Source organism: Solea senegalensis, linkage group LG1 (assembly GCF_019176455.1).
Source record: "Solea senegalensis isolate Sse05_10M linkage group LG1, IFAPA_SoseM_1, whole genome shotgun sequence".
NCBI lineage: Eukaryota > Metazoa > Chordata > Actinopteri > Pleuronectiformes > Soleidae > Solea > Solea senegalensis.
Genome location: NC_058021.1, coordinates 8,840,971 through 8,861,575, shown reverse-complemented (window position 1 = coordinate 8,861,575; position 20,605 = coordinate 8,840,971). Strand labels below are relative to the sequence as shown.

The 20,605-nt window shown below is 39.5% G+C and overlaps 1 protein-coding gene across 4 annotated transcripts; it reads right to left on the bottom strand.

Annotated features, from left to right (window-relative positions):
• Positions 1–1,800: 1,800 nt before the first annotated feature.
• Positions 1,801–20,204, bottom strand: ccdc18 (coiled-coil domain containing 18). 4 transcript variants are annotated; one of them, XM_044041654.1, is made up of 25 exons: positions 19,692–20,204; positions 17,752–17,885; positions 16,888–16,994; positions 16,455–16,583; positions 16,163–16,259; positions 15,948–16,069; positions 15,578–15,845; positions 15,359–15,446; positions 14,988–15,205; positions 14,793–14,903; positions 14,578–14,709; positions 14,214–14,348; positions 13,908–13,985; positions 13,679–13,795; positions 13,385–13,552; positions 10,750–10,892; positions 9,742–9,905; positions 9,356–9,569; positions 8,306–8,405; positions 8,054–8,191; positions 7,252–7,392; positions 6,413–6,550; positions 4,758–5,180; positions 3,778–4,315; positions 1,801–1,879 (listed from the first exon to the last, which is right to left on the bottom strand). In XM_044041654.1, the coding sequence occupies exons 2-25, from the start codon at positions 17,881–17,883 to the stop codon at positions 1,863–1,865; spliced, it is 3,918 nt and encodes a 1,305-aa protein (XP_043897589.1). In that variant the 5' UTR covers positions 17,884–17,885; positions 19,692–20,204; the 3' UTR covers positions 1,801–1,862. The 4 variants fall into 4 exon arrangements, with proteins under 4 accessions (XP_043897589.1, XP_043897580.1, XP_043897561.1 ...); XM_044041645.1 differs by lacking the exon at positions 1,801–1,879 and adding an exon at positions 2,730–3,021; XM_044041626.1 differs by lacking the exon at positions 1,801–1,879 and having other exon boundaries at positions 2,953–4,315.
• Positions 20,205–20,605: the final 401 nt, after the last annotated feature.

Here is a 20,605-nt window from a genome sequence, read left to right as displayed (position 1 = left end):
CAAAACTAGTAAGTTAGCATAACAAAATTGGAAGCAGCAGAGGGAAACATTTCACATACCTTGTAAAACCAAAACACGTCGGTTTTAACTCTTCTGTTTTTGTGTGTGTTACACATGTGAGCTTTCTTTTGTGCTGGTTGGTCGAGGTAGTTACCTTCCAACAGCAGCAGGCTAGCTGTTTCCCTAACTGGCTGCTAAGTGAAACTTTAAAGCCGATCTGTTGTCAAGCTAAGGCTTTGCAAGAAAGGACATCAAAGAGAGGCTACTTTATAACATTTATAGCATTTGAAAGATGTTTTGATCTCAATAAACATCAAATAAAAATAACAAGGTTAGACCCTACTAAGAACAATTTATACCAATGAGTATTTTGTGAGAACACCTCATGATTAGCTATTTACAGAAGACTAAACCATGGTTGAAAACCACCTAAGCAGACCCAATGCTACTAATTTGCTTCAGTTTAACATGGGACCCATGGGTCCATTTACTTGGGTCTCATAACAACTCTACTCACATGTATTTGAGACATTAAGAACCAGGTCCTGCTATATTTACTGTAACTTAATGCAAAAACTGCTCAAGGCACAGAAGTAAATCACAAAATGCCATAAAATTGGTAACTAGGATACACTCCCACCCGTTCTGTCCAAAGGTTTGGTTTAATGACCAAGCTGCTGCTTGGTGATTGTGCAGTGCTGCGGGAGGAGATAACAATGATCTTTCAGCAACGTTTTCCATCATGCAGAGTCAAAAAACAGGCCCACTGCCCCACTGCATTCATGAAAACTCAGCTGAAAGACAGTTTGACCTGTACTTTGATGCAACCACCGCTCACAGCATCATCTCTTTGGGAGAAAAAAAACCCTCTGTTTAAACAGAGCTGCAGACACTGAAAAGACAAGTATGGAGTTATTTAGTGCATGTGAGTAGTTATTGTTAGTCACTCTGAGTGTGTCAGTGGTCAGATAAGGTTTGCACAGCTCCTTGGTGACAGGTATAGAAAGCCATTTGTCACTTTAGAGGCTTTAAAAGAAGCTGTCAGGGTCACAGATGCAGATTACTTTTTATTGTCTGTGGGCTTGAGGCCATGAACAAACACATTTTGTTTGTTAAATTACTGCTGTAGCTGGAACATACTGTGTTTTCAGTTTAGCTGGATGGCTGTAAGCTTAAGAGGTATAGTCATATGAACCTGACGTGGCTGCGCTTGACTGTTTGTGCCGTCTTGCTGTCTACCGCTCACTCAGCAAAGCAGAAAAGCCCACAGAGTCAACATCCTGATGTGCTGAGTAAAGACCCAGGAATGGATCGCCTTGTTTTAATGTTTTGCTCAGTTAACACTGTCAGTATATGTCAGCTGTGGTTAACCCGCTTGACAGAGAGCTCCTCATAGTGCGACCAAATGTGTATGAGTGTGGTTGGTGTGTATTAGTCTTAACACTCGCACGCACTGCCCCAGCCCCAGTTCAAAGCTTTGCAACAGTAACCTGATATGACTGATGTATGCAACTTATCAAGCTACAACAGCTTAACACAAAGGCTGCTAAAATACATATAGTGATTTTTTTGCTGATGACATGAAGCTTTAATAGAAATAATTTCATTAGCATAGCAAAATAGTGTCTTTCAATTATATCACTGTATTATATGTAGCAAGGTGGAGAGATATTTGTAAAATTACTGTAGCCTTTATATTATAACAACAATAATAATATCAGTAAAGTACATTGTTGTCTTAAATAAGACACAAAGCAATATAGAGACAGAGGATAGTCTTTGTTGAACTTTCACAACAAAGGAGGATTTACTTTAATCAGTCTTCCTGGAAACCTGCAGCCAGCCAAGGGTTTTGTCCAGTTCTAGCATTTCTTAGAATCTATTAAAAAAAAAAAGAAGAAAAAATGTTGAGAAAACATTGGGGCAAAGATTGTTCACTTAATACACAAACTGAAATTTTGCATCACATTTCTGTTTAGGAAATGTGTTGGTTTTTTTCCGATCACGTGGTAAAATCTGAATGTGCAAATACTTCAGTACTTATCTCATTACTTTGCACTACTGGTGTTCCTGGTTTGTGATGAGTTCATTTAAAAGTACAACAGACTAAGCATTTTTATTCACCATTAGAGGAATTGCAAAAAAGGTAAGCAAATAATTGAATAGCCCGAGGCTCTGAGCTGAGCATGGAGACATAGAGACATGGTCTAAGAAAGTTTCATGAAGGAACTGGAGAACAGCAGCACAGCACGCGATACACCGCTGACTGAACCACATCCTCTGCACTAAGAAGCGTTCTCAACATCCTGAAAGTCAACAGCCATAAAAAGGGGAACAGCAAGGTTGAGATCTTCACTAAGAGATCAAAACAAACAGCAGTCAGTTTGTTTTAACAGGTAAACATTTGGCACTGGAATATTAATCTGGGGGATAAAAAAAAAAAGGAGGAAAAAACTCAAACTACCCGCAGACCAAACGTGTAATATTCCTGTTATGTAACTGCATGAGAGCGGCGCTCCAAATCTAATTTAACCAGCTGGAGTCTGTATTAGACCCGAGCATGAGCCAATCCTGATCCAAAGAAGCTGCCAGTTGTTCTGGAAACACGACCCCATGGCCAGCAACAGCATGGGAACATCTGAACAGAGTGAAAGCAGGGTTTTTCATTTCTCTAGAGAATAAGAAGAAATATGTCTGTCACTGAGACAGACAAACAAATCACACTATAATCAAGAGAAGAAAACCTTTTATTCACTTAGTTTATTTAAAAATATGTAAAAACAAATTACTATAAATATTGGTAAGAAAAAACATGAAATACAAATGAAACAACGTCACAATAAAAGACGAGCAATGGTCGTGTGAACTGGACAAATTGCTGATATTTTCCTTCACTGACAACATTACAGCTTGATTTTGACAACAGATGCCATGGAGACAGATTTCTTCAAAAACAGTGTAAACATTGCTGCTCCTCGTGGACATCGCCCTGGTAACATAACATCTCGGCTCTTTGATGTCCTATGAGTGAAAGAGTCAAACATTAAGACGCTTCAAATAACTTTTGTTCTTTCACTCTGGTTTTAAATGGGCGGGTCTGAGAATGAAAAAGATCATGTCACATGTTTGTCTTCACCAATCAGTGTTCAGCTCCCACAAATCTAGCAACAGTGCTGGGGTATTTTTTTTTGTTGCTAGGCAAAAGACAAACAAAACAGATCAAACCCACACTAAACTTTGAAGAATTTCTAGTGCAAATTCTTTATAGATTATTAAATGATACTTTTCTTCAACTGTAATTATTGCTATTATTGATATTTACAGAGAAAATAAAACAGCATCTACAAAACAAAACAATGTCATTTATCCACATTAAATATAACAAATGGAAGACTCTCAACCTATGACTTTTCAACTACTGGTTTAACCTGTCATAACCTGATGTCAGGAAGAAAAAAGTAACAAAACTATTATGAGGCTGAAGCAGTTATCTTGGAATAATTTAGTTTATAGAGATATGAAGCATATAAGAGCACAAACTGAGTGCTTGGAGAATCAACTGGTGAATGTTTTGCATTTATGCTTAAGAAAAACAAGAAAATGAGAAATGTGTGAGGCTGTGTCACGTCTGTGAAATACCTGTGGCGGTCCATAAAGAAGGATCGTCCTGCATCGCTAATGTCTGATTAACAAACCTCAGCATTCCTGTGAGTGAAGTCACATCCACCTCTTCCACCTCACCCACCAGAGTGCACAATGATTCCCTCCTCGACTCACCCAGCTGCTCACTGCCTTCCTCCAGCAGCGATGGAGCCTCCATTTTGGGGGTTCCATCTTCTTGTTTGTCCACCATGTAAGTGAGGGGGTTGAAGGAAAGGTCAGAGGGCGCTGTAGCCTCCACAGAGCTGAGGCCTTGCCAACTGTGGTTCACTTTGACCGGGAGAGGGGAGACACAGGAGGAGGAAGACGATGACCATGGCTGCTTGCTCAGCGCCTCCCTCAGTACTGCTTTCAGGCTGAGAGGAAGGTCCAGGGAGGAGTCGATGCTACTGCTCTGCAGCCACTCGTGAGTTTCAGATAGATCAGATAGGTAAGGGTAAGTGTCAGCAGGTGACTGAGAGTGTAAGAGAGACTGGGTGTTTGTTTGAGGCTTTTTGGGGGAGGAAGCAGGGGAGTGAGAAGACGAGGAGTGTTGTGGAGAGTGTGTGACTGTGTGCAGAGCTGGTAGAGACGGTGTGTGATTGTAACAATTCTGACGGCCAGCAGCTCGCTCCAGACTGGAGATCTTAGCCTGGAGACGTGTCACCTCGGACTCCTGCAGGGAGACATCAACAAACACTTTGATTAAAACTGTAGCAAGTAACTCTTAAATATAAACACATATCTCTTGCACTCAAACCACACAATGCCAATTAAGCCTAATCAGCAGCACATGACTCTCCCTGTGTTTCTAAGTATAGTGGTGTTTTGATATTGTGTCACTTCACACAGGAAGGGATTGGTTTTATGTCAAGACAGACGGAATCAACAGCAACAGTGGGACATTCAGTAGCTTGATGGGATAAATGCTTCTTGCTTCTGCCCACCTCTGTGCTGTCACTGTATACCCAAATACACTCCCTCAGTCAGGTCCAAAAGTGTTTCTTGACAGAGCCCATTTTCAGACGGCGGACGCACATACAAATAATACTAAAATAATAATACAATAGACCCAACAGATGCTAAATAATGATATCACCAAAATCTCAAATTTCTACCTTGATGAGCATGGACTCATTGGAGGTCTCTATAGACTTGTGACAGGCCTGCAGCTGAGTCTGGAACTGGGAAACCTGGACTCTGGCTTGATTTAACAGCATGCTAAGCTGCTCCACCTGAGCATGGAGGTCTTTGTTCTGAGTCCTGGTCTGCTCGTAGAGAATCTGGCTCTGCTCCTGCTGGACTTTGCTCTGAGTGAGCTGGCTCTGGCTCTGGCCCAGTTGTGACTGAAGGTGACTGGCTTGGTTCTGGGTTCGATCCAACTCCCTCTTAGTCTGGTCCAGCAGAGCTTTGGTTTGCTCCAGCTGGGTCTGGCTCTGCTGAAGCTTAAAGGTGAGATCCTCTTGCGTGGAGCGCATGGTGGAGGAGATCTGCTCTGAGACTTTGAGGAGCTGACCTCGAGTCTGCTGCAGGGACTCCAGCTGTGCAGGGAGGGACGGAATACAGAGTGATGAGGCAAACCTGTTTCTCTACATGCCGCATTCACTTTTGTTATAGCAAAGTTAGAACAACATCAATTAAACCTCCAAATGATGATGTTCGTGAATGTCTTGTTTTGGCCACAAACCAGAATGATTCAGTGTTCAATATCTCTTTGTTATAGGGAGCAAAGAAATTAAGAAAATATTAACATGTCAGAAGCTGAAACAATCAGAAATCTTGTTTTAATCATGAAAAAAGCTTCAAACCGATTAATCAATTATCAAAATAGTTGACGATTCATTTAGTAATTCATTAATAATCAAGTAATTGTTTCAGCTCTAGAAGGAAGTGAGATGTCAGTCATCCGATCATCTGAGAGAAATGCGGTGATAGTAAAGAAACTAAATCAAGTAAAAATAGGGAACTCACACGGTGCTGGTGACATTTAAAAAGACAAAAGAGGAAAAGAAATCAGAAAACTTATGAACAGACACACAGCTCCATAACCCTAAGACCATAAGCACATCATAAGACAGACTGCTCACTGACAGGAATTCAATGGTGGACACATTATGATACTCTATTAGAGTGCTGCTGTCAAATCACAACATTATCATTGAGATAATAAATGTGATCTAAAACCAAGAACCACGACTTGCAGAACTGTAAGGTTCTCAACAGCACCTGCAGTTTGACATCACCTCTGTTGTCAAGAGGATAATAATGTTTTCAACAAATCTGACTAGTGAGATGTGTGAGCACGTCCATGTGGCGCAAAGAAATTAACATATTAGTGCTGATAAGCATGAAACATACTGTGAAACTACAGGTGGTCAGACGCTGTCAGCTGTGGAGGAAGTCTCTAATTTGTCCTGAGGTTGAATTGCATTCGGCTCAAGAATGTGGCCACGTGGGTCCTTCAACCACTTCTGAAAGAGGTTTTTGTGACTGGATATGACGATGCATTCAGGACAGATTGAGAGCCTCCAGACCTGTACTTCGTGCAAACTGATCACCCAGGACAGATGTCAATACCAGATCTGAGCCGGATTTGTTACTTTTGTTTACTTGAGTGCATGAGATGGATGGCACGTGTTGGATGGATGGCATGTAAAGCCTTAGTCAAGGTCAAATGTATTTATAAAGCAAATTTACAACAACCAGCGCTGCCCAAAGTGCTGTACACCGGCAATAAAAAATGTCAAATGTGAAGCCTTAGTGACTATGGTACCTCCTTGCTGTGCTGCTCCTTCTCCAGCTCCATCTCCTGCTCCAGAGAGGTGATCATGCTCTGCAGCCTCGCCTCCTCCTTCAGCCAGTGAGCCTCTTTCAGAGCCAGCTCCTCCTTCACCTCACACAGCCAGACTTCCTGCACAGACACAGACACAGGAAGAAAGTAATGCTTTGCAGAGTATACATATTCACATTTAATCATTAACCTGTTGCAGCTGTCGAGTAGTGTATTTTTGACCCTGCCATGTGTGTTTACTGTCCTCAGATTGGCACTGCCCCCACACTGTGTGTATAGTAACCAATATGGAAAGCTGAGTTGACCACGTCAGGCCAGTTTGCAGCTTTCATCCTGTGTATACTGGTTTTGTTGGAATTTGGAGCAGACGGCAACTACACTAATAAATAGAATTACTAATAACTAGAAAACAGAATTGTGAGAGAAGGTCTTTTTTGGTATGTGAAGGACACTGTTATTCCCTGATGAACTTAGGAAAGGAAGGGATTAGCGAAAGAGTCCTCCATTTGTTGCACTCTAGAGCCACACCATTCAATGTTTCTCTCTTACACACTAGACCTTTAAATAAAAAAATGTTACTGGTAAAACTCAGTTTCTCTGAACTCTTCTTTTTCACCCTAGGTTGATTATTCTGTTACTGCACTCATCCTCTAGTTCTCACAATGGGACATAACATTCCCATACACATCACACATGCGTTTTTATAACAAAATCTTGAAATAAATCATGACAGCTGACTTGCGTTTACTACATAAAAGGTGTGATATAAAACTGTGCATATTCAGCAGATGCAAGTGATTAATATAATCTTTTAATTGTACCTTCTCCTTGGTCTGCAGCTTAGTGGTGTCCAGCTCCCTGGACAAAATCTCACAGCGAAGTTGAGTTTCTGCAAGCTCTTGTAGCACATTGTGAAGTTTCTGGTGACACACACGCAGCTGCTGGCTAAGCTCCTGAGACTCCTAACAACACACACGCACAAGCACACACACGCACGCACACGCACAAGCTCATAGTTTTAATGATCTATGTTACAACATGTCATGTTTCAGGCAAGAAAATAATTAATGTATTAATTTGAAAAACTGCTCTGGACTAAATCTATGCTTCTCTGGATTTTCCTCACAATGACCAGGCTGCACTGGTTTGAAAGTGCTTATAAGTTGAAACCTGCTAATTATATTAGTTAAATGAAGACAGAGGACAAAATAAAAGCAAACATAGTGTGCAAACATCAATAATTACCTAGCTGTGTTTGATCAAGGCATCATATCAGCATATTGTTTACTCATTTCTTTTTTAATTATGGAAACTGATAGTAACCAGGGGCTTTAGTGATAAAACCTTTATTGAAAATAGCTCCTGATTTAAGGCTTGAAAAAGGCAAATTTAATAACCAGTTTTGGACCAAAAGATGAGTCGCTTTGTCAAAAAACAAAGTCTGTATTTTACCATCAAATCTAATTGCTGCCAAAATTTCTGTTTAAAATAACTTAATTGATTGTAAAATCTATTTCAATTTCCCCTTTTTAAAACCATTTTTAAATTAAATGTATATTGATTTCTAATTTAAAACACTTTTAATTTAAATGTGTTTCTTCTTTTCCTGCGACTGCTCCTGACCTTCGTGTTTCTGTCCGTGAGCTCTCTCTGCGCATCTCTCAGCTCCCTCTCTCTGCTTTCAAGGCTCTGCTGCAGAGACTCCACCTTTCTCTCCATCTCCTGCTTGTGCTCTCTGATCGCCACGTCCAGTTGGCCCAGCTGAGAAGCACAACGTCCAGGTAAAAGAGTGGAGAGGAAAAAGAAAAAAAAGTCAGCAAAAAATACTCATATACGCCAATTAAATCACGATGCATGTCTGTGTGTGAGTCGTACCAGCTGTGCTCTCTGTTGGAGCTCCCCCTGTCTTGCCTTCAGTGCATTGTCCATGTCTAAGACCTCGTGAGTTCTCTCCTGCAACTCCCTCTGGGTCTCACTGTGAAGCCACACAGACACAGACACTTTTATTCAACACTGTGATGAATATTCAGTGAAAGAAAATTCAAAGAGACAATATTGGAAGTATTTATGTGAGGCAGAAGTAACCGTGTTTGATTCTTACACGGCCAAATAATACACATTTATATGTTTATACGTAAGTTTGACAAGTAATTGACATTATTTTGCCAGCTAGACTGTATCTACATGAACGCTGGTGAACTTATGTCAGTGCTTTTTGCTTGTAGGGGGCCTGATGACACAACCTTGATCATGATGACAGCCGTTACTTGAACAGCTATGGCCTTTACAACATGTGACCATGCCTATGCACAACACTGTGTGCTCATTGTGCTCTGTACTGATTAAACACCATAGACAATGACTAATGGTAAGTGAAATAAAATTGTGTTCCACATCTGAAGAAGAAAATTCTTAAGTAATCCATGACAAGTGCTTGATGTACAGTAGCTGCACACGATTGATTGATATGTATATATAAACATTATATTATCTTTGTTTTATCAGTTGTTGTTTTTGTTGTTTTTTAACATTACATAACAAACCACAGAATGTCACAAAAAATAAAATGACAAGTTCATAGTAAAAAAAAATATCAACATAAATTTACATAAATATACATATTAAACAGCAAAGTGTTCCTTCTGTAAAAATCTACACAAATGCCATTATGTCAACATGACAATAAAGACTAGCTGGTTCTTCTTTTCATAGATGATGTACAGTCAGTAAAGTGTGAGTCTTTAACAGAGGCACTCAGCCTGCAACAGGCTCATTGACAGGGTTCGTGTCTTGGGGCGTAAACTGCGAGAGAAACAGCAAAGGATTTCATCCAAGCAACAGCCCGTGCACATGATCTCCGTCTCAGACTCGTCCCTTAATGCCCCTGTGTGCACAAGGATATTACACACGAGGGCACATCCTCACCTAAGTTGAACTGTCAGTTTTTCCACACAGGCCTGCCGCTCATCTGCAACGGTTTGTGTTGTCTGCAGAATGTCTTTAAGTTGCAGTAGCTGCTCCAGCGTGTCGGCCAACTCTCCCCGCACCGCCTGTAGCTGCCCCTCCAGGATTTGGTACCGCTGGACACAGTTGAGCTGGTCTGCCTCGCAGCGATGAAGCTTCTCCTCCAGATCCACGACTGCATGGGACGAGAAGAGGGCAAAAAATAAATAAGACTGGAAGCAAAGGTAACTTGTATGTGTTAACCATCTCATGAGGATTTAGAGAAAACTCAGCACAGTGTAATGTTAAAAACATGTTAATATATAAATAAAGCTTGCAGATGTAAAATATAAAATTACAAAACATACCAATGTCACTCTTGCTGGTAAGGTTGGTCTTTGTTTGTTGCAGGCTCTCCTCCATGTGTTTGATCTGAGAAGCCTTAGTGGAGACATCCCTCCTCAGACGCTGCAGCTCCGACTCTTTAGACACCAGCTCCCCGCGAAACTTGACCATGTCTGACGTTATATGGCTAAAAATTAAATACACAAGCATAATCAGCAAGATTTCACACATTAGAAAAATAACAGTAAAAGAAACCAAAGAAAAGCATGAGCTGCAATAAAAGAACAGACAGACAAGCAGGACAAGCACAGCCCCAGTAATCCCACCTTAATGTGAGCAAGGCTCCCATCGTAGTCTCAGAGCAACTTCTAAATATGCAGAAGCCTCCAAAACTAATCACAGCTGAATTGAGCTAAATAAAACTCCTCTTTAGTGCATTTAAAAAAGTAGCATGATGTTCCTCTGAAGCCTGTAACTTCACAAAAATGAAAGCAACCCGGAGCCACGCAGACTGAAATGATTCAACGCAACTTAACACCATGGGTTTCTCACAGTTTCCAAGAAGCAAGATCCTCACTTATATATTCACATTCATGGGTAGGGGAGGGCTGCTTCATGCCTGAAGACAAATGGAATGTGGTGTAATCATAAGACTCCCCCACAGACAGTTTGAGGCATTTGATTGTCTATGCATCAGGTCAGGAAGTACAGCCAGAAAAAAAAAAAACTGTTACAAAAGCTTCACAGTAATGGGATTAAATAACTGTGACATTGCATAGTAGATAACGTGCTACTACATTTGGAATGTGCAGTGTGATTTTAAAATAGCTGGCGTTAAATAACAATGCTGTTACAGTAGCAATGATATTTATGGTGTGTTTAAAAGCCACAAAAAATAATAATTAAACATCACCATCAACACATTTGTGGTCTCAAAAGTCCCACTCTTATCGTTTCGGATTTGTGTTCAAACTTGGTTCCTCAGTGTTTAGACCACGGTCCATAGTCTCTGTGTGTGCAGGTGTTCTTACGTGACGGTTTCAGACAGCTGAGTGTTCTGCTGGTTTATCTCCTGCAGATCCTTGTCTCTCTCCAGAGCGTCTAGTTCTCTGCTCCTCACCTCGTCCAGCAGAGAAGCCTGTGCTCGTTCCAGCTCCTGCTCAAGACTTGACACCTACAGTACGCACAGACACAGCATTGAGTTCCAACTTTATCTTCCACATGACTAAAACGCACATGCACATGCTTCAGGTCTATAATAGTATAATAATAGTACTCAGGAGTAAATACTTTTTGATCAGTGAAGTGCAATTTAGACAATTAGGTTTTTTTTTGTGCCAAGATAAGACCAACATGTTCAGAGAGGCTCAATATTACTATCTGTCCTCACACAGTTATTGCTCACTGAATGGAGATCTTTGTGCTCTATTTGTTGTGGAGAACAGAAAGTACAACCAGCAGATGTAATTACAAGCTAAGGAAGTTTCCCTTCACGTAACAATGCAGATTTACCAAAAGTAAATCTCAGTAGGTTGTCAAGTATTGTTTTTCACAGACACTTCTTTGTAAACCTTAGAAATAACCGTAGATCCTCAAATACTCAGACCTGCCCACTTGACACCAACAACCATGCTCTCTTCGATCACCTTTCTTCCTCATTCTGATGTTCAGATTGAATGTCAGGAGATTGTCTTCACCAGTTCTACATGTCTGATTGGCTGATGATATACTTATGTTAACAAGCAGTTAAATGGTTGGGTATACGTAATAAAGTGGCTGCTGAATGTTTGTTCTTTTCTGTTCTCTAATGAAAATACTTCTTTTCTCAAATTGCATGTTTGTATATTATTTAATTCCAATTCTTACTGTTAAATGTTTGTTTTATGTAAAGCACATTGAGTTGCCATTGTGTATGAAATGTGCTATATAAATAAAGCTGCCCTTGCCTAGCCTTGCCTTGCCTTGAGCCACACCTTCCAGCAAAAACCAAACTCACAAACAACAGTGTCAGTGTTTTTGTGCAGAATGGAGTCAAAAGCAAAAAACAGCACGTGAGCAGCAGTTCCAAGGATGGAGAACAACTTGTTGATTGAGAGAAGGAGTAAGTGTATTATCTAAACTGTGTGCATATTTGTGCAGCTTAGTTCAAAAATCATTTCCATGCCATGAAGAATTTTGAAATTATTTTGAGAGCTAAAAGTGGCCTCAATGGTGTATTTCCAAGAATTTATAATCAATCAGCAATCTCTTGCTGATTGATTAAATTTTCAAATTTTCAAACCACCATGAGAATGCATGACTGGGATTATGCAATGGTTTAGATTAAACAACTTGGAAATACATGACCAAATAAATCTCATTTTGGCAACGGTAATGGCTAAATGTAATGCCAATAAAATGATAGTCAAATATAATTAAAAGGTTATAAATCAATATTTAAACTATGCCCTAGGAATTTAAAAAGCTTCCAACCTGTAAACACTGCTTTTCAGAGATGCATCAATTATGAATATTGTTTCTGAGATTTGGGGTGGAGTGGCTCAGTGGTTAAGACCAGTACCCTGCGTGTGAAAGACATCATGGTCGCAATGGTCGCAAGTTCGACTCCACCCCTGGCTGATTGTAATCAAATCCATTGTAAGTCGCTTTGGATAAAAGCGTCTGCTAAATGGCATGAAATGTAATGTAGTGATGTTATTATATATTTGTTTTCAGACGGTCTCTGTTTTTGACCTGCTATAAAGCACTACGCTATATAAATAACATGCATTATCACCAATCATCATTACTGTTTTGACTTCTCCTACATGAAAATTAGCAAACCAAACACCTAGGTCACATGAGTCCTTCATCACCTGTAACAGGGGTTAATAGTCCTGATGGTGGCATTACAGTGACGTTTTTGTACACGTTAATCTACTGCAAATTATGAAAACAAACACTCTAGTTTTCCTCAAAAACAGCAAAACAAATTAAACTAACCTCCTGTAACATTTGTGCTCAGTTGACTCCAAACTTGTTGTTTTCAGACTGAACTGCAGACAGACTACGCAGGTTTTTGAAAGATAAAAACTTGATAAATCATAAAACAAAACTTACTGTAAACAGTACTGAAAACAATGACTGCAAATACCTGCTCAATACATGTTTAATGTTCCTGAAAAAGAATTTCATGGTGATTTAAGAGACTTTACATCTGAGTATTTAAGAAACTGCAGATCTACTGTGATTTCTAAGGTTTACAAAGAAATGTCCGTGAAAAAGAATGCTTGCCAACCTACTGAGATTCTCTGCTCAGGCTGCTAATTTCCTGCTATCATGATGGGTGAACTGTTCTGTTCATGAACAAGTTTCCAATATCTTTACAATGTGCAAATTCCCACAATTGGGTTTTAATAACTGATTTCATTTTTTCCCCATTAATTTAAAATCTGTCTTTCCTAGCATGGACAGCTGAAATTCTGCACCCTGATGGTTGGTAAAGTCATACTGAAGTCTTTTTTTTGTCAGAGTTGGCAGGGAGTTCAACAGTCTCATGATGTGCCTTTTGAAGATCTGCAGCTTCTAAATAGATTATATAGTAATTCTGAGATTTGAAGCTGTCGCAGTAAGTCAGGACCCACCAATGCCGTTTGCGGCTTTAATCATTACTATTATTATTATTACCTGTCTCTGGAGCTGACTCTGGCTGTCCTCTAGTTCAGAGATGCGGGCAGTGCTCTCACTCAGCATGGTCTGCTGCTGCTGGAGAGAAAGCTGCAGCTGCATATTCTCCTCACTGGATCTCTGACAAACCAGACTGGTGCCGTGGAGCTTCTCCTGCAAAGAGGACACCTAAAGTGGGAGACAGACGGGGGAGAGTATTGATGATCACCATAGAGCAGGGAAGAACACAGACTGAAGTGTATTCTCTTTAAAAGCCTCAAAGTTCAAAGATCATCATAGTAAGCAAACCAGTACCTTGTCATTGTTCTTTTGCAGCTGACTCTCATAGTCCCTCTTTACATCTTCAGTCTGCTGCATGTATGAGGTCAGCTCTTCTCTACACACCGACAGAGACGACTGGAGCTCCCACACCTGATGTACAGGCAGATGTCACAGATGGTTCTTGCACATAAATGAATGTATTATGGTGGAATATGTTTTTGTAAAGTTTAAACAAGGTTATCTGTGTTTGTCAGTGGCCAACCTTGGAAGCAGACTGTGCTGCCTGCTCTTTGAAACTCTGCAACAGCTCTTCCTTGTATCGCACTTCAACCTGCTTCTGCTGAAATTAAATCATGATGAAATGGTTTATATATGATAACAGTATAAATACAAATAACTGTTGTATCTTAATATAAGTCTGGAATGCTTCATAAAGGTATCTGCAGGTTTAAGGAAGCCAAATTAAAGACTTTCATTTCATAGTTTATTTTTTACAACAAGTTCCTTTGCTTTATTTGGGGTTAGTGGGTGAGCAGATACACTGAATGCACAAAGGAAGTGGCCTTACTTGTGTAAGCTCTTCCACAGTGGTCTGTAGCAAGACCGCACATTTCTGAGCTTCGTCTCTTTCCCTCTGGCATAAACAAACCTCCTGCTCTATTTCTAACATCCTAGACTGAGCTTCTTCTACAGACAACTGCAACTGCAAAAGAGAGAAATCACTGTTAGACAATACAAACTCTCTTACAAACAAATATTGACACGCAAGAATAAGCATTGCTGGTCATAGCCTGTGTTGTTAGCACGTCAGAGAGAGAAATCTGTGTGCTAAACTACATTCAAAAGCATAGCTGGCATGAATGATTTGGTTGCTGATGGAACAATTGTTTTTTTTAATATAATCTGAATTAAATAAAGTGTAAACATGGCACCATTTCGATTCTGTGCTGTTGCTCCATGCATTGTTGAGATTGGGATTTTTTACACTTGTCCAAAGACTGCTGATAATCTCTCTGCTTTTTGGTCATCAGAGTCTGGTAATGTTGAAGAGAGTTGGTCTTCTCCTGTATTTGGAAAAAAAAAAGTGTAAAAGAAAGAGACTGCTCTAGAATATATGGACACATCTGTGTGTTTGTGTGTGTTATACCAGAAGCTGATTCTCTAGCTCAGTGTTTTTCAGTGCAGCTTGACTGTAAGCAGAGGTTTTCTCTTGTAATTGCTTCTCCAGCGCTGCCACACGTGCACTCTTTCTCTTTAACTGAGGTGAAACACAGACAGAAAAAATGCTCACAACTTGTAAAATCCATTAACTTATCTCTGGAGCTTGATAAAAAGAAATTACTTCTTTCTCTGTGTCAGTGGCTTGGCTGACTTTGTCCAGCAGCTCTGTATGGAGACTTTGGTAGTGGGAGGTTCTCTGGGCCATAGAGCTCTGCAGGGAGGAGATCTCCTCCTGGGCTCTGCTCAGACGCTCCTGAAGCCGCTCAACCAGACTGCTCCTTTTAGTTCGCTCAGCCTCCATCAACTGCAGCACCCGCAACAGCTGCTGGTAACCTTCACCTGCAAAGATCCACAAAAAAAAAAGGTCTGGGCTAAATCTATGTTTTGCCTTCTAATTTATTAGCTAAATTATTGCACTCATTTCAAAACAATAATAAACCAGTAATCGGTTTTTATATTGTGGCTAATCATTGTAAATTACATTATTGTTACCTGGCTGTAGTTTCAGCAGGTGTGCAGTCCCTGCATAGTCCACTGGGGGCAACATGCAGGGCTTGGAACAGAGTGGCCCTAAAGTGCCCTGATGTAAAATGACACCAGTAAAAAATCATCCCTTGTACAAGACACTCATCATGGTACTAAAACCAGTGACATATAAAGAGTTAAGAGTTAAACACTGTGAGTACAAAATCATACGAGAGTGACATTCACCTCTCGTAGATGTAGCAGGGCCAATATGGCCTCCAGGCTTGACAGCTCTGCCTGGCTCTGGCCCACCCTCTGGTCTTGACTCTGGGTCAGACTTCGCAGGTTTTCCAGCTCCCTGCGCAGAGAGGCCAGCTCCCTGCACTCTGCTTTGTGCTCCTCAACCTGCCGTTCCAGAAGCAAGACCCGCTTTCTGGACTCCTTCAGCTGGTTCTGAAGGTCTGAGTGCTCAGCAGCCAAACACTTGGCCTCCCTCACCTCCTCCTTCAGCTGACTGTGTGGCAGAATATGGGGTTCAATATATCAAAACAATCTATTGAGATTTGATTACAGTACATAGAAATAATCATAAAAACAATCAGTGACCAGGGTGTACCTGATTGTTTGGCTCTGCTCTGCCTTTTCACTCTGCAACACTGTGCACTTTCTCTCCACCTCTTCTTTTTCTCGGTCACACTCAATGAGGCTCTCTTTTAGGTTGCTCTCACTCTCCATCATCTTAAAAACACAATTTTGTCATCAACATTCATGTCACTTCAAACAATAATCACACAGGTGAATAATGACATGATTTATTTTACTTAAATTTACCCTCTTGACTTTAATAGAAACTGTGGCCTTATACTCTTTGAAAGCTTCTTTGAGTTTCTCTGCATTTTCAAGTGCTTGGTTCCGTTGTTGCTCAGCCCTTGAAAGGATAGAGGAGAACAAAGTAAGAAGACATCAAACTTAAAAGAAGACCTGGGCTATAGCAGCTCAAGGCCTGATGTAGATCCGTTTCATAAGGAATTCAAGTCATTACCCATGTTAGAACTGTAAACTCTACTGTTATGTACAGTAACTATATGAAAATAGGGAGGTTAAGTCCAGATAAAGGCATCACCTTTTTCCCATGGCTGTTTTGTTGTCCAGTTCTTCTTTGAGTGCACTCAGCTCTTCAGTGAGTGTCGCTACCACAATTTCATTATTGGCTGCTTCTTCCTTGCTATATTCAGCCCATAGCTCTGCTGTCCTAGGAAACACAGATGAGAATAGGTCATTAGAATGTTAGTCAAGTCACCAGATTCAATCAGACATTAGTTTTAATGATTAAAAAATACAAAAGTTAAAAGGTAAAAGTGTTTCAAACAATAGTAAAGTCTAATGTGTATAGATGATGTAATGAATAGCAGCACTATGCCCCAGACCACTATAGCATTATATAAGCTTGACACAGAATCAGTGTTCAGTGAATGTAAACAGGCTTGAAAATTCCCTCCTCACAATTACATAAACAGTGACATGTGAAGAAATCTATGTATAGGTCATGACGTTACTTTAATGCTTTGGTCCTAGCCTCCAGTTCCTCTTCAAGGTGATAAATTTGTGCACTCATGACTGCCGCACTGCCTTCGACCACAACCCTGGAGCCCCTGAGGTGGACCTGGGAAGAAGGCACATACAACATATAGAATCAAAACAGTTTCTATTCAAGGCACATATTTTGATACTTAAGTCAAGAGGTACAGATTCATCTCTTTTTACATGTAGCATTCATAACAAATGAAAGCAATAGCCTGCTTTTGGTTTCTAAAACCCTTAATAGCTTTGGTTTATGTTTCATGAGTTAGTTTTTATGCTATGTGTTTTTAAAGTTGTGTCTGTAATGCTTTTATTTTCTAAAGCACTATAGCACTAAAGGACATGCATACATACAAAAGAGAGCAGACGGAGGGACAACGACCACACTCTCCACTGGTTGCAAAAGTGTTCTGTTTGAATGTACAGTAAGTCTATGGGAAAATAAGCCCACTTAAAGAAATAGATGATAATGTATGGCACATATGAATGGATACTGTTGTGATTGCAGCTGGTATTGCCCTATAGGAGCCTGGTTGTAGGTGACATCAGGCTTCAAAACAGGCAATAAGATTCTTATGGGTGGTGGACAACCAGTTGCCCCTTAGTCCTACAAGACTGGATGTTTTTGTTTTTTTCACTTAGACAATGTCAATTTATTTATAATTGATGGCTTTCCAACCATGAAGAGGGAAAAAAAAACATAATAAGGTGTTTCAGAAACAAACTATAACTCAAGATTCCTTGCAGGTTAACACACAACTTCAAAGTACAAAATAAAGTGTTTAAAGAATGCAGCATTTTTATTCACACAAATAAGCAGTGTATGGATGTGGTCATACCTGAGACTTGGAAGTGGCCAATTCATACGGCAAAGCATCAAGGTCACTGAAGAGCTGCTCATCCTGCATGGAAAGGCAGGCGTTCTCCTGACGCACACAGCTTGCCTTCTTCCTCAAAGAAATGGACTCCATGTCTTTGTAATAATCAATAATCAATAAATTAAGATGTGACCAGTTTTCAGGTAGTAAGGGGGGTTGTAGCAGAACATGTTTTAATAAAAAAAAATGCTGAAATGTAAACTATGCATTTTTTAAAAAATTAGTCAAAAAAAAGAACAAAAAAAAGGAAAAACGTAAAATCTGTTACCATACAAAAACCCTAAATATCACATAAATACTATAGCATTGGAGTGAATTATTGCCTCTGAACTCTACACATTATCCTAGGTCAAAGAATATACTCAGATGCGTCTCTCTTGAAATGTATTTATGTTATTTTATTAGCTTTTACAAAGGTAAAATACTTGGGTCACATCACCAGGACTGTGATGATGATGTTCAGCATCATTGTTGTAAATTGAATGCTTGAGTGAATATGAAGTCAAAACAGCTCTTTTCAGAACATACTGTACTCCACTGTATACTGTTGATCTATGGTGTAGTTAAAGCAAAACAAAGATGAATACGATTAATGGGGCATATAATGATTCTCTTAGAATCTTGTTGAAGTATCCAAGGTGGGGAAGTGCTAGTTATGTGTTTTTCAGGTTTAGGAGCTTTAGGTATAAATGTATGTGTAGGTTAACTGAGTCAAGGAATTGATTTATAATATAACCTGATGCTAAGTGACACAGAATACTCATCCATCTTTTGAACAAACTGGGACAAACAACTGCATGTATTTGTATCATTTTGGACAGACATTGTATGTCTGTACAGACGCATATTGCATTCATTTGAAGAAGAAAAAAGTTATTAATTTGTTTTTGGTTTTTTTGAATAATTGTTTTTCTGATTAATTTGGTTTCCCTGTTTTTCTGTCTAATGTTTTTTTCTGTTTTTCTGAGTAATTTCTTTCTGTTTTTCGTGCAAATTTTTTCCCCTCCTGTTTTTCTGAGTAATTTTTTTCCTGAATTATCAAGAACTCTTGCGAGAACCTCCAACCTTCAAGTGACTCTCATATTTTCAGCTGTCTCCTGATTATCTCTTGAGTCACCACGTAGCCAGCCTGAATGCATTTCAAATGCATCTTCTTGTATCCATGGAGCGTGCCATATCTGTCCAACTGATTCTGGAGAAACACTGCTATGTCTAACAGATCTGAATGAGCTTTCCTTCTGAACAACCACAAGGCCTCAGGTAGTACCATGTGACTTAAGGACAGGACTATCTCCCAGTGTCTTAAACCCAGATCAAAGTAAAAATTGATTCAACTAAAAAAGCCGTCCATGTTGTTATAATTCAAACTCTCAATAATGCATTTCTTGTTTCAAATGCGCTCTAAACTCAGAAAAAAAATTATTCAGTAAATCAGAAAATAATTACTCTGAGAAACAAAACAAAAATTACTCAGAAAAACAGAAATAATTACTCCAAAAAACAAACCAAAATATTTTTTTTCAAGTGAATGAAATGCGCTTCCGTATGTCAGTATGTAATATTGTATAAGGTATGTGTGCATCTTTATATATATATATGTATATATATATATATATATATATATATATATATATATATATATATATATATATATATATATATATGGATATATCTGGACATTGAGTCTGTAAATAAAGTTAGATATAATTATTACTATTTATTTTACAGCCCTGTCACTGAGAGTGCAGAAAAACATCAACTGACATCATGACCCACACTAGTTGTGAGGAGGATTGTGCTGTCATCAAATGACGTCTGCAGGTTTACTCTATAAATTATGTATTAGTGCTATTGAAGCGGTCTACAGTTGGTGTCATACTGTGCTGTTGAAGTTAGCTCACCTAACTTTGTGTCCCACAGTTTACAGGATTTGCTCCGTCGGTTGACGTTGATTCCTCACACCGTCCACATCTCGGTGAAGACTTTCATCGTTCTTTTACACTGAATTTGAGATTGAGAGAGCATATCGACCCCCAGCTAATGAAACACGCCATAACTTACCGAGGTTAGCGTTCAGTCTTTCGAACAACTTGTGTGACTCATGTTAAAGATGAATAAAGCCGAACATGTCTAACACGTAGTGGACATTTTACTCATGTGTGATTACGGTAGATTAGCTAACTAGCTAAAACATAAAGGGCAGCTAAATGTAAACAAAGATCGCCGCATCAACAGATAGCTAACTAGTTAACATTATCGCATGTCAAACACGTGCTTCCATCATCCCGACGGTTTGAGTCATTAATGAAATGTCAATTGTGTCGTTTCGTAGCTACAAACGATTAAACAACACGTATTTGTAACTTCCACCTCAACAAATCTTACTCGGTTAGTGCCGAACTGTTTGTATTTAAGCCCCGCCTACGACTAAACAACCCGTTTTCTGATTGGATAAAATACTATTTCAGTGAAGTGATTGGCAGAGGGGACTGTCAACTACAGTGGCCGCGAAGAACGGCGCGTGCATCTACCCTTAGTTTCTGTCCCTAAATAAGCAACATTACATTTTGTGTAAAAGCTACAATAATATCGATTTTACATGTAAGAATGTGACTTGAGCATATTTTACGCAAATGTCCCCAATTTTGTTGAGTTCCTGAGGGAATTTTAACTATATAAACCTGACATTTATTGACACAAAGTTACAGAACTGTGTCAACTGTACAATGATTTTTGTCTTTTAATTTATAGACAGGTGGGCACACTTCATCCTCAAACTGGGGAATTCTTAAGTTGATAAATATAAAATATAGGA

Excerpts from the sequence above, each read along its gene's own strand:
- ccdc18 (XM_044041626.1), bottom strand. The coding sequence starts at position 17,883 with ATGGAGTCCATTTCTTTGAGGAAGAAGGCAAGCTGTGTGCGTCAGGAG. Across the intron at positions 15,447-15,577 it reads CCCTGCTACATCTACGAGAG|GGCACTTTAGGGCCACTCTG; the intron begins GTGAATGTCACT and ends ATTTTACATCAG. Across the intron at positions 14,904-14,987 it reads CCACTGACACAGAGAAAGAA|TTAAAGAGAAAGAGTGCACG; the intron begins GTAATTTCTTTT and ends GTTTCACCTCAG.